The following is a 13716-nucleotide window of genomic DNA, read 5'->3' as shown; positions in this document are numbered from 1 at the left end:
TCGAAGTATACCACAATTCGCAATTTTACAATGAATTTCAAACGGAAGCAAATTTAGAAGATTCTTCTAATTTTTGTATTTTTTGGTTTCTAATATTTTTCGTGGGAAAATATTCAGTTTCATGTACTAGAAAAAAATTTCACTCAAGTCAGAATTGCTTATACTTTTGATATTTTTTATTTTGGTTCTCTGAATACATCGAATTTCAGGAAGTAAACTGTTATTATATACATATATATTTTTTATCATATTGGTATCTTATCATTATCTTCATTTCACCTCAAGGATACAGGAAGTTTCATTTTGGCTTTATCAAACCACAAGCACTTTTTTCAGTTTTTCCGAATCGAATCAAATTGAGAAGAAAATGCATTTACTTCCTTGATTAACTGAGAAACGCTTCAAATTGAGTTAATAAAATTTCATATTGATCACGTTTTCTCTGCTTCGGCAAGGCGTATGATGAATTTTATCCGAATACCTCAATTCACAGCAAAAAATTTGGCATCCATTCACAACTGAAAGTCTTTTGTTTCCACAATAAGATTTTTTTAATTCCATCAAACATTGTTGAGAAATAAATCATGACGTCACATGTAAGTACCTACTGCTTATTGGATTCCTATTACTGAAACGTTCATTATTTCTTCTTTGATTCAAGTTAGTGAATATATTCCGCGAAAACACAAAAAGGATGAGAAAATTTTCATGAGTTTTCGAATTTCAGAACGATGACTGTTCTAGACTGAAAAATTATCCAGAGAAAGAAAATTTTAAAGCCAGCCAAGGTTTGACTTTTTCTTGGAGTCATATAATTGCAAGATCTCGAAAAAGAGATTTCGAGAAGCATATTTTGCAAGATGGTAAGGAATTCTCATGGATTATTCAAACCTTTTAGAGACAGGTATATTCAAAAGGAAGTTGTAACATTTCAGTTTCTGGTGTTGCTTATCCAGGCGAATTATTAATTATTATGGGACCAAGTGGATCGGGAAAAACAACCTTGCTAAATTGCATCACAATGAGAAACCTAAAAGGACTAGAAGTTTCAGGATCTATTTTCATTAACGATCAACTTATTGGGAAAGGAGATATGGCGTCAATATCTGCTTATGTACAACAAGACAATCTTTTTATAGGATGTTTGACTGTGAGAGAACATCTAATTTTCCAAGTGAGAACAAATAACTCTATAATCATGAAGATATTAAAAATCTTTGTTCTAATTGGTATATTGAAAGAGTAACATAAGGATCATATAAATTTTTATTTTTAAGGCTCTGGTGAGGATGACATCTAGTTATTCGGAAAAATTATTGCGAGTTGAAGAAGTGCTCAGACAGGTAATTGTCAATGAGTTCTTATAGTACCTATCCCATTCTTTTATTAGCTGCTGTAGGAAAATCATAACAAAAGATTTTTTTTCCTGTGACAGTTATCCCTGAAGGATTGTGAGAACTGTCAAATTGGAATACCAGGAATAATAAAAGGAATTTCCGGAGGAGAAAGAAAGAGATTAGCACTTGCTTCAGAATTTCTTATAAATCCATTCTTGATATTCTTGGACGAACCGACCAATGGTCTAGATTCCTTTATGTCACTAAACGTGATTCAGATGTTGAAATCTGTTGCCCTAGAGGGAAGAACGGTGATAGCAACAATTCATCAACCATCGTCTGAGATATTTCAACTTATCGACAAACTTTGTTTGGTAACGGAAGGCAAGATTGCCTTCTTGGGAACTTCATCTCAAACAAACGATTTTTTCACGAAGTAAGAAGAATGAACTGCTACAAAAACATATACATCTAATATACTCGAAAAATGAGCAATGACTCCTTAAACAGTTGAATTTTTAATATAGACAATCTAAACGAAGTATTACGAATTTTTCGCAGATTGAAGATTCCTTGTCCTCCAAATTTCAATCCAGCCGATTATTATGTTCAAATCCTTTCCGTAATACCAGGAAAAGAAAAAGAATGCCAACAATCAATTGAGAAAATAACAGATGCTTTTCAGACTTCAAATTTGTCAAGAAATATTGAAAATATTCATACAAAAAATATGGTAAGTGATCACTTCCGTTAAGAAAATATATTCTGTTGATATATCCTTTTATAGCAGTAAAACTGTTCTAATTTATTAAATTTTTATGGAATTATATAAACCACGCGTAGCGCATCCACCATTTTACAACAACGCTTCAACGTTGGTTACAAATTGGCGAATGCGCTATAAATATACTACCACTATACAAATACGATGATAATAGTTGAATGAATTTTTCAATTCCCATTCCATGAATATTTCCTACTTCAAGAGCTTATATTGCAGATAAAACCCTGGTCCAATTCCGTGAAGAAGACGTACAAAAATAGATGGAATCTTCAGTTGAAAGCATTATTTTGGAGGAGTTGGCTAACTGTTACAAAAAATCCAGAATCGACAACTATCCCATTGCGTATGGTGCTTGTAAGTATGTAATAACATTGTAGAAAGATAGAATGTTATCCATATAGAATGGTAATAATAACCATTGTATGTTTATCTTGCGATTTAACAACATAGTACCTATAAAGAATTCCTTATACTATGTTAACACTCACCAAATAAGTTCTGGGCATGTCCCATAGATGGCACCGCCAGTGTCATATCTTTTTTTTTTCTCGTACCTACTTACGAGAAAATCCCGATATTTATCAAGTTTCAAAAAATACTCGTCTACATTCCGGAACATAGAGTTAACTCTGATTCGATATATTGAGAGTTGAGTGAAACTATAATTGTTGTTGTTTCAAGAATGGATAAAAACAGGGTTCATGTATTGACAAAGCACTGTTTCTTGTTGAGAGAAATACTGTGCAAGCAAACCAATGGCTTTATAACTCGATAATTGTTATTCACATTCTGTTCCATCAACAACAACGGTTAAAAGGTGTTCCAGAGAAATTTGGCTCTAATGAAGAAGTGATTGCCGAGGTTAAAGAGTATATTTTGAAAGCAAAGAAGAATCTTCTACAGAAAGGGTATTGATAAGTTAGAGGAACACTTTTGGAGGTGATTAATGTTGACGAATAAATTAGCATTTTCAAAAACAAATGTGTTTTTATTAGTTAGGCCAGGCACTTATTAAGCGATGTGTTAAAACATTGTCCTGAAATTAATTTGATAATTGAATCTAGGTATTCGATTAAAACAACCCTTGTTTATAATTAACCTAATAAATAACTAAACATAGTTCCATATAGAACAACTCTGATACATTGAAATTCATTTTGACGGTAGATCACAGTCCAACATAAAAAATTTTTGAATTGTAGATGGAATCAATCTTGATTTTTCTAATATATAATGGTATATCTTTGAGTCAAGCTGGAATAACGGATGTTAATGGCTTATTTTATTATCTGTCGATAACTTTGTCTTTCAACGAAGTTTTTCAAGCTATCAATGTAAGTATTATATACACATTATACTATTTTTGAAATTGATTGATTGTAATAATTTATATATGAAAAATAAAATGTTTTCAGTCTTGCTGTGGTGAAAGAGCAATATTCATGAGAGAACATAACGATAGATTTTATAGAATAGATATATATTTCTTATCTAAAATAATATGCGAAATACCGATGTCTATATTCTCTAACGTTTTTATTACAACAGTTGCGTATTCAACATTTGGATCAACCATAAAAGTAGGAGTAAATGAATACATAACAGCTCTTTCAATTTCCTTTTTAATTGGACAAGTTGCTCAAGGCTTGGGTAAGTGATAAAACAAATTCCTGCTACAACATGAACATTGAAATCTGCAGGACTAAAGCTATTCACAGGAACCTTAAGATGGACAAAATAATCCCATAATCAAATATTAACATTTTAGGCTTTATTATTTCGTTTATGATCAATCAAATGGAATTTGCATCGGTTCTTGTTGATATAATGGTGGTTCCACTTATGATTCTTGGAGGTAAATTTTTGAATATTAGGTAAGCTGTTATTTGAAGTTGTCTTGATTTGAATTTGAAAAAATATATGAATTTCAGCTCGATACCTTTCTATTTGAGATGGGTATCTGATTTATCTTGGTTCAAGTACGGATCCGAAGCTCTAATGATCAATTTTTGGTCTACGGTCGAGTACATACCATGTGATAAGAACTCAACCCTTTCCTATACATGCCTGAATGATGGTTTGCAAGTACTGAATAGTTCATCCATCAGAATAGTGAGTACAATTGAAATTTGGGCGATATATAGGTATTTTAAATCTTATTAATCTCTAGGACACATTCTGGCAATCGATTGGAAACCTTTTTATTCTAGCTGTAGCTTTTCGAATGATCGCCTTGATCATTCTTCTTCACAAAGTGTCGAAATCTGATTTGTGAATTATTTCATTGTCAAAAAGAAAGTATTAATTTATTTATGTTTTTTAAAATTATTTATATTTCCTGAATAAAGTTTGATAATATTTGATGATTTCGTCAGTTTTTTGCCCCATTACCAAAATTATTTCGGTTTATGAGCTACCAGCGCATCCACCAATGTTCAACGCAAAAAAAGATTCCTGGTTTTATTTTACTAGACTTACCATGATGACGGTTGGTTACTTGATGAATTGTTCAAACGACTCAAAAATTGGAGCCCATTCGATTTGGATTTAGCATTATCATTTGAACTGTTGAAATAGGTAGGTGTATGTGTGCGAATTCTGCAATCAATGTTAATTCTGAAGTTTATTCATTGATTTCTTTATGTTTTTGGGAATTATTTACGTTTTCTAAATGAAGTTTGATAGTTTTTGTTGATCACAACAGTGTTCTGTCCTATCACAAAAATTATTTCGGTTCCCGAGCTACCAGCGCATCCACCAATGTTCAACGCAAAAAAAGGATTCCTGGTTTTATTTTACTTATCACGATGACGGATGGTTATTTGATGAATTATTCATACGACTCAAAATTTGGAGTCCATTTGATTTGAATTTAGCATTATCATTTGAACTGTTGAAAAAGGTAGGTGTATGTGTGAAAATTCTGCAACCCATGTTAATTTTGAAGTTTATGAAAATTGATTTTTTCAGAATTCAGACAAATAAAATTTTATTATATCTCAAATTATAGAAATGAGACTTTCTGTAGATATCGAAGATAATGCTTCGAACTATGACTGAACCTGAAATATCGTTTGATGGGGAATATAGAATGAATTGGAGCTTTGTTATTATATTAAACAAATGAGAAATACTATTACATGAGAAGTTCGTACATTGAATTACATGGAGAAATGATGGCCTGCAGAGAAACATAGTATGAAACTAAACATATCTGAAACAGTGAAAGCGTACAATTTCGATGAACAATTTGATATGTGATTTTTTTATTAGAATTAGGAAATTTTAATGAGCCTTGAATTTTCTTCATATCAATTTTTCTCATCAATTGTATCAAATAATTTCATGCAATACTATTCTTAAATTATTAACCTATCTAACAATTTCTACATGTAATTAAGGTTGAAAACTAAACTATTATCACATGAATGCACATTTTTGGCAATTATTGTTCTCAAATTTTGTCAAAAAAGGCGAGATTTCGAATTTCGAATAATGAAAAAAAAAAAACACAATTCACAATATAAATTCAATGAATTGATCTTGAATTTTGGATTTCTTCATTAATGACATTGCCATTTCTTATCATATATTTCCTCTTCTGTGTGTTCCAATATTTCGAAACATAAAATAAATTCCATCCACATTTCTCAGATCATATAAAAAATAGAAAATAATGGTTATATTTGAGCATATTCAGTTTTTTTCGAGTTGAAAGTGCTATATTTTTTTTTGGAGAACTCCAAGAATGAAATGAAGAGTGATCACACTGAAGTGGAATCAAATAAGTAATATAATTATTCACATATAAATTAATAGTTTCGATTCAATAAATGAGTAACAATGAAATAACTTATAGAGAAAAGCGGTCTAGGCCATCTCTTCACTTATGTCAAATTTTTTGGGTGTTACTCTTGACATTTTTCCGAAGGAAGTGTTTTGAACATTTCAACAGTAGAAATGCGTGAATTAAAAAGTCAAAAGTAACATTCATTCCAAAAATTAAAGGGTTGATGGAACAATGATCTAATCGTAATCGATTATGTAAATATATGAAAAATGTTTCAACTAGTTACATTATATTTTTACATTGATATATGATATAGTAAATATAATGATATGGAACAAATTTCTTCGCTCGAAGGTCGAATATAGTAAGTCAAATGCTTAACGATAAAAATTTACAATATTGCTTATTATGCATCACTATATGAGCACAGTATTGATTTTAAGAGACAAAATGAGCACACATTTAGTGAACCCAACAAATATACATACATCCAAATACAACCGGATGTAGTTGAACTGTTTTTTCGAGAGTTGATCACGTAGATCAAGGGCTAAAAAACACTCATAACAAGGATTATCCTTTTTGGAGCCTAACAAATTGAGTATTATTCAGTATGATACTCCATACCTAGTCAGACAAAGCTTCTTGTTCTAGAAAACTTGTAAATAATTCGGAAATGAAAGAAAGAATAACCAAATAAATATTCCTTTCCAAATTGAGATCCTTTCGAAAACCCATCCTGGGACTATTTCTGATTCTAAGATTTTTTTTAACTCAATGCTTCAAAGGAAGAAATGGTTTCATAAAAAAGTCGAATGGAGTTTTCAAAAATTTCCTATACTTTTTCTCACATATTTTCTGGCCTCTGATCCTATCTCTCGATGTTCATTTTATGTTATCTAAAACACTCGGCACTGCCGAATTCAACACATAACAAATAACCCTGTATACTTAACAAAATAATTTTTCACACTGATCATCACATCATTTAAATATATAGTAATAACAGTAATTAAACACCCTTCATTAAGAGTAACTTGTCTATGTACACACACAACTGTACAAATTTGAAGTCCAATGGTCCTACTCAGTCCATTTTCTACATATTTCTTCTACCCTAATATATTAAGTCTACTCAAAATTGAAAATAAGCATTGAAGGTATTGAAGTACATAAAAAATCCACGCGTTCATAAGTCTCCAAATATGGTTTTTTTTTTCATTCTACTACTAGTTTATCCAATTTCCTAAACGTCAAATTGACAAAACGCACTCGAAGTGAAAAAAATTATTGAAAAATAAATTTGTATAATTCTGGAATTCTGAACCATTTGGATTCAATGTTGATCTTTAAAATTGATATGTCTAAGAGTTATATACATTTAATTTATAATCGAATATGAAAAACATCGAACCTATTCGAAATTTGCTCCAATTGTTGTTTCAAAGAAGTTGATGAATTTGCTGAACATATTGGTCAATATTCCAAAAAACAAGAATTATTTTGTCCAGGTGTCTAAAAATCACCATAGACATATACTCAACATTGGAACTGAAATTGCAAGAATTTTTAACTAACAATTATCGCAAAATTCCGTTTCTATTTTTCTTTTTTTCTCTCTCTCTCTCTCTAAACTATAGAGAACCAAGATGGGATCTAAAACTATTTTAACCAAAGAAGATATTTTTAATGTTATTTTTGTTAATAATGAATGCTCAAGTGATCGAGAATAATTTTTTTTCTGAAAAAGACAGCGATAACGATTATTTTTTTCGTTGAATTATACTATAACTTTCGAGTAATACATTCAGTCTACACTAGCATAATATGTGCTATCTTGGGTACCAGCATCATTCATTGTAGTGCAGTAAATTTGTCAGAATTTCTTTTCGACGTGTTTCTCACGTGGTTTAAAATACTTCAATACCGTCATTCTTATGTCTTCTCGATAGATGTTTCACAAAAAACTTGAATTCTCGCACTACGCTTCCATAGCGTTCAAATTCTGCTCAGTTGACACACTCAGATCTTCGGCCATGTTTTCTGAAGGCTGTTCTCGTTTCACATCCTCCTGATCTGAATGTACCTCCCTCTTAATGAGATGGTGGATTTGGTCAGGTTCCCTGAGTATATGATGCTCGTGGCTCATCATACCCTCCTGTTTAACGTGAAGTCCTCCATTCAATGGAGACCTTTGGAAATATTTAGATGAAGGTTGAGACATCTACTGGTTTTTTCTTCAATTACATGCTTTCAAAGACTGACTCTTACAATCATTTTCAAGGTATTCTGAAAGATCTATGCAGGGATTTCTTCGTTTCTTTTGTCCAAGTATTTTTATTTATTCGGAAATAATGAAATCAAATGAATATTTTGAGATGTTTCGGTTGATTATTGATGAAGTTAGGAATTAAGTACGTTCTTCGAGCCAAAATAAGAAAATCTCAGCTATTTATCTTAAAAATTAGAGACATTAAAAAAAAGTGGAAATCCTCACCCTGTGATAGTCTTAGTCCAGATATCTACTTTTAAATATTTTTGTCTTGTTATGTAACCTCGAAAGATTCAGATTGGAAGAAATTGTCACTTACTAGTAGAGTTTGGCAAATAACTTTAAGAGTTGGCGCATTTGATAAGGATTGCAAAATGGAATGACCTTGATAATTTATTCTTTAAATTGTGAACACTTTTTTTCTTTTCCAATTGAACCCAGTTTTGAAAAATTTTCGTATTCAAACGTTATAGAGTCTTTTAAAGTGTGCACTCTAGTACAGTTACATAAAATTTAACAGAAAGCAAGTTGTTTGAATTGTGTTCCAAAAGTCAGGTATGTTCAACTTTAGGAGAGCAATCATAATAATTTGAGTGATACATTGGGCGACTGTACATTTCTTAAAAAGACTTACCTCAAATGTGAATCCATTGCTGGTGATTCTGATCTATCTCTTGGTCTATTCATTATAGATGGTGTCCCAGTCATAAATGCAAAATTATTCTCATCTATGAGTGAAGCCTGTATGGAATTGGAATATCAGAGAATTTCAAGGTCAATCGGATTCTAATGGAAACAGTTATATCAGAAATTTACCAATTGTTGACTGCATTGTGAAGAGATGAAGACAAAATTCTTGATTCTTTGTTCGGATTTACCGATTCCACACACAAAAATAACATTCAAACTGAAAAATTTGTATCCTGTTACAAGACATACTATATTTTTCGTTCAAATTTGCCCATTTCTCAACTCAAAAATCCGTATCAGGAACACATTATATATGAGGAGGTATCCGGGTCAAAGATTTTCTCTCAGGAGACCAATCATACACAAAAATGTTTTGTGTGTTGCCTATTCAATTGTACTCCTGCTCTTGATATACTCTTCTGTCTCATATGTCCTTGTTACAAAATTCGAAAACCAAATTCCTGCTTCTTCGTTCGAATTTACCGATTCCACACACAAAAATAACAGGAGCGGGAGTGCAATTCAATAGGCAACACACAAAACAGTTTAGTGTATGATTGGTTGCTTAAAAGAAGTTCTGTGACTCGGATATCTCCTCATTCATCATGTGTTCCTGATACGGATTTTTGAGTTTGAATGTTATTTTTGTGTGAATTCGAATTGAAAAACAAGAATTCGGTGTTCGAATTTTGTAAAAGGAACAGATGAGACCGAGGAGATATACCAGGAGCAGGAATTCATTCATCATATGTTTCGATGTGATTTTCGTGTGTAAATTTAGTGAATTCGGACGAAAAATCAAGAATTTAGTGAATTCGGACGAAAAATCAAGAATTTAGTGTTCGAATCTTGTAACAGGAACATATAAGTCCGAGTAGGTATATCAGGAGCAGGAGTACAATCGAATAGGCAACACACAAAACGACTTAGTGTATGATTGGTTGCCTATAGAAGATTTGCGACCCGGATATCTCCTCATTCATCATATTATGTTCCTGATACGAATTTTTGTGTTAGGATTTGATTTTCGTGTGTGAAATGGGTAAATTCGAACGAAACAACAAGAATTTGGTGTACGAATTTTGTAACAGGAACATATGAGACCGAGGAAGTATATCAGGAGCAGAAGTGCAATCGAATAGGCAACACACAAAACGTCTTAGTGTATGATTGGTTGCCTATAGAAGATCTTCGACCCGGATACCTCTTCAGCCATCATATGTTCCTGATACGAATTTTTTTGTTAGGATTTGATTTTCGTGTGTGAAATGGGTAAATTCAAACGAAACAACAAGAATTTGGTGTACGAATTTTGTAACAGGAACATATGAACCGAGGAAGTATATCAGGAGCAGAAGTACAATCGAATAGGCAACACACAAAACGTCTTAGTGTATGATTGGTTGCCTAGAGAATATCTGTTACCCGGATACTACCTGATTCATCATAATATATGTTCTTGATACGAAATTTTGGGTGTAAATGTTAATTTTGTGTAAGAAATGGGCGAATTTGAACGAAAAATCTAGTATTCGTTGTTCGAATCTTGTAACAGGATACGCATTTTTTAGTTTGAATGTTATTTTCGTGTGTGGAATGAGTAAATTCGGACGGAAAAAACAATAATTTGGTGTTCAAATTCTGTTACAGGAACATATGAGACCAAGGAGATGTACCAGGAGCAGGAGTACATTCATAATATGTTCCTGATAAAATTTCTCTTATTCGATGGGATTTCCGTGTGTGAAGTTTAGATCTTGTTGAATTTGCTAATGACAAATTTTATATTCCTAATAAATTTAAAACTATAAATTTTATCGAGACGTTCATGCAACATTTCTTGTTGATTTTATCACCTGAATGAGAGACAAGTCTGTTCGAGTTGAGATTTTGCGTTCAGAAATATAAATCAACAATTTCTTGTTGATCGCGTCATTGGATTCTGAGAAAATACCTGTGGAATATCGAAAAACAAAATATATCTCAGGGATAATAAAAATTTGAACCTTTATGAATAAATTCATGTTGACCGTATTGAAAAAAGCATAGATAATCAATTCAATTATAATATTTTAAATATTTGCGTAGCAACAGATTTCAGGAGCCGAATTTCAGTAGGATCGCATCACCAGAACCCCTCATCTATATAAACTAGAAGAGGTACAATTATATGTAAAGAAAATCACATATCTTCATTTCACTCAATAAGTCCGGGCCTCACCAGTAAATACAGATTTTTTCTCAAAAATTCCACTTTATTCGTCAACCGTCAAGAATGATACATGTACTCCAATGCTCCTTTTTAATACTTTTTCTCTAGAAAGCTTCGTCTTTTTTTATGTAAATTAACGTCTTTGATTTCGAAATAGGCTTCAACTTCGGCAAATACTTCTTCATCTTTCAAATTTCTTTCCCTGGATCACCTATTAACCGTTGTTGTCATGGGAGCCAGATCCACTTATTGAAAAACAGTGTTTCATCAATACACGTAACTCGTTCAATGTATTTTTCAAATAACAACATACGAGCGCCACTTAACCTAAAATATTAATACTTGGTACTAACGACAAAAAAAGTGGTATGGCTGTGGTTGTGCCAACTTCGCGCCAGACCCGGTACTTATTGAATGAGGTGTTATACAGGGTTCCTAATTTGGAGGTACAAAAAAAAAGGCTTATGAACATGAGTCTGCAAACGCTTCATTGTCGAGATACAGGATGTTGAAGTTTTACTTTTTTTTCATAGCACCTTCCCTTCACGATCTAATTCACTTAAATTTGTCATAGATATCGCAATTTGAAGATTTTATCATGTGATATGCTAATTTTGAATTCAAATCTCCGGGGTGATATTTTTTATGGAACAAAGCTCGCTTCTTTTCTCCAGAACTGGTAGTTTGGAAAACTGAAAAAAGGAGCTTTGGTCCAGTACCACACTTTTTGGTATCTTGTAGTTCTGTCGTATCTGCTACCGATTTCGAGGGAAAAATTTCAAACAATTCTCTACTGATCCTCAGGAAAATCCGTATCATTATAATGATCCAGTTAATAAGTTGTGATGGATAAATCAATTATGAGTTTTGGTTATTTACCCAATCTGTAGCGAAGAATAATGAAGAATCGATAAACTGGTATAATAATCACAAAAAAGTGGGACTACAAGGACCACCCTATATCTCGAAAACAAAACTTTTGTTGGCCAATGTTTATAGAACTCTGTTTTCTTAAAATTATCCGAGGAATCTCTCATTTATTTGTACCTCCAATAAAGCAACACCCTGTCTACTCATATAACTTTCTATGATCCCTAAGGGCGTGAAATGTGCATCAACAAACGTGCACTCGAAAGCAAATTTGTTTTTCACTTGAAACCTGTTAGCAAAGTATGTATTTATCACATTTTTTCGATGTGAAATTCTGTTGTACTAACCTGAATATTCGAAGATAAATGATCTCCATATAACGTCGGGCTGTGGTTTGAAGTAGGACTTTTCGAAACACCCCTGTACATAAGATATTCATGAATGGTTGGTTTAGTCAATGAATAAAAATGAAAATTACTTTTCATATTGTTAAGGTTCAGATGCAACATCTAGATTTCAAAACGAGAAGGCGAAAAAGAGTTCAAAAATCCATACCCTTAGTTAATGATGACCTCTTTAGTGGCTAATGAGTGAGCTTTGAAGTTGAAAAGTAATTGATTGTGAGGTCAATAATTCACTGAACGATTACAATTTTACAGCTTTTCAAATGGTGAAATAAATGAAGAGATTGATATGAAAGATGGCACGTTTGAAACAGGCCAATCTTTTACTTCTGTTGAAAATTAAATTGTTGGTCTCACATTCAGAAAAATGGTGAAAAATTCAGAAACCTACAAAGTTACTTCCTGTACGGTGAAACTTACCTTTTTCGATGTCCGGCAATGTTTTCTTTCTGATCTGACTTGAACACATATAAAAAATTAAGAATGATAAGAAAAACCGTACAGGTCCAAATATTATCGAGAAATAAATCTAAATACATGCAAGATATAAAAACATCGAGATGTTCAAAAGAGATATCGAAAAAATGGAATAGAGTAAAAAAGTATGTTGACATTTGAGGGGTTTACCTTCTCACCGTAAGATGCATACTCCAATTGAATCCGAAACACTAGTAGATTTTTCATTTGTTATTCATTCTATCCATGCTTTTTCATTTGGATTTTTTGATTTCATACCGAGAAGAATTGTAAATGAATTGAAGAAAATTTAATTACATATTATTTTTTTTCAATAATGCAAGGATATTCTTCTAGGTTTGAAATATGGAGGCACGAGAAGCAAGAAGCAATCTACTGTGATACTAAATATCTACACATAACAGGCTAATTTCAAGGATTTAGATCGTTTTCAAAATGGTTCTTTCTAAAATATTTTCCATTTCATTATCGAAATTTTCGAATATTATTTTTCCACATGGACTTTTTTCATTTGAGATACTAAAAAATTATTAATGTCTTTGAAAAGAAGCACTAGTAGCTGATGAAAAGACTTTCCAGTCTAGTTCTAGTTTCTAGTGTCTTATTCCTTTTTTGTAATTAATATTGAAATTGTGATTAGCGAAGAATTCATTTTTATTTCACCTGTATGTATTACTTGGAAATTAAATGAAGATCCTTATTATTATCCGTCCATAACTACATTTTCTTGTATTTTCGAGTATTTTCTAAAAATTCGTGAAGATTTCATTCGATGCATCATAAGGTTTTCATTGAAAAAGAAAATGGAAAATATTTCAGTTCATTTAGGGAGTAGAACCATATGAATGATTGATTGAAGTTTGGAGATGTTGAAAAATGG

At 31.9% G+C, this 13716-nt stretch overlaps 2 protein-coding genes across 5 annotated transcripts in view; one reads left to right on the top strand and one right to left on the bottom strand.

Moving 5' to 3' along the window:
• The first annotated feature begins 356 nt into the window (after positions 1-356).
• On the top strand, positions 357-4487 carry LOC123685857 (protein white-like). The gene is made up of 12 exons (XM_045625716.1): positions 357-596; positions 728-863; positions 936-1174; positions 1278-1343; positions 1436-1773; positions 1899-2070; positions 2338-2475; positions 3324-3455; positions 3537-3771; positions 3890-3995; positions 4053-4233; positions 4292-4487. The coding sequence occupies exons 1-12, from the start codon at positions 585-587 to the stop codon at positions 4394-4396; spliced, it is 1860 nt and encodes a 619-aa protein (XP_045481672.1). The 5' UTR covers positions 357-584; the 3' UTR covers positions 4397-4487.
• Positions 4488-5217: 730 nt separating this feature from the next.
• The window catches only part of LOC123685856 (forkhead box protein P1), a 121202-nt gene continuing 112703 nt past the window's right edge, over positions 5218-13716 (bottom strand). For 3 of the 4 annotated variants that reach the window (XM_045625713.1, XM_045625715.1, XM_045625714.1), the window contains 3 exons: positions 12303-12375; positions 8818-8924; positions 5218-8103 (listed from right to left, as the gene is read on the bottom strand). In XM_045625713.1, coding sequence (XP_045481669.1) covers positions 7893-8103; positions 8818-8924; positions 12303-12375 — 391 coding nt within the window. In that variant the 3' untranslated portion in view covers positions 5218-7892. The remainder of the gene's footprint in view (positions 8104-8817; positions 8925-12302; positions 12376-13716) is intronic. The other variant, XR_006748358.1, reaches the window with a different exon arrangement.

This window comes from Harmonia axyridis, chromosome X, assembly GCF_914767665.1.
Source record: "Harmonia axyridis chromosome X, icHarAxyr1.1, whole genome shotgun sequence".
NCBI classification, from domain to species: domain Eukaryota; kingdom Metazoa; phylum Arthropoda; class Insecta; order Coleoptera; family Coccinellidae; genus Harmonia; species Harmonia axyridis.
This window is presented reverse-complemented; position numbering and strand designations above follow the sequence as displayed.

What these genes read in the sequence shown, in the direction of transcription:
- LOC123685857 (XM_045625716.1), top strand. An exon ending in ACAAACGATTTTTTCACGAA is followed by an intron (nt 1,774 to 1,898) that starts GTAAGAAGAATG and finishes AATTTTTCGCAG; the next exon opens with ATTGAAGATTCCTTGTCCTC. An exon ending in ACAAGTTGCTCAAGGCTTGG is followed by an intron (nt 3,772 to 3,889) that starts GTAAGTGATAAA and finishes TTAACATTTTAG; the next exon opens with GCTTTATTATTTCGTTTATG.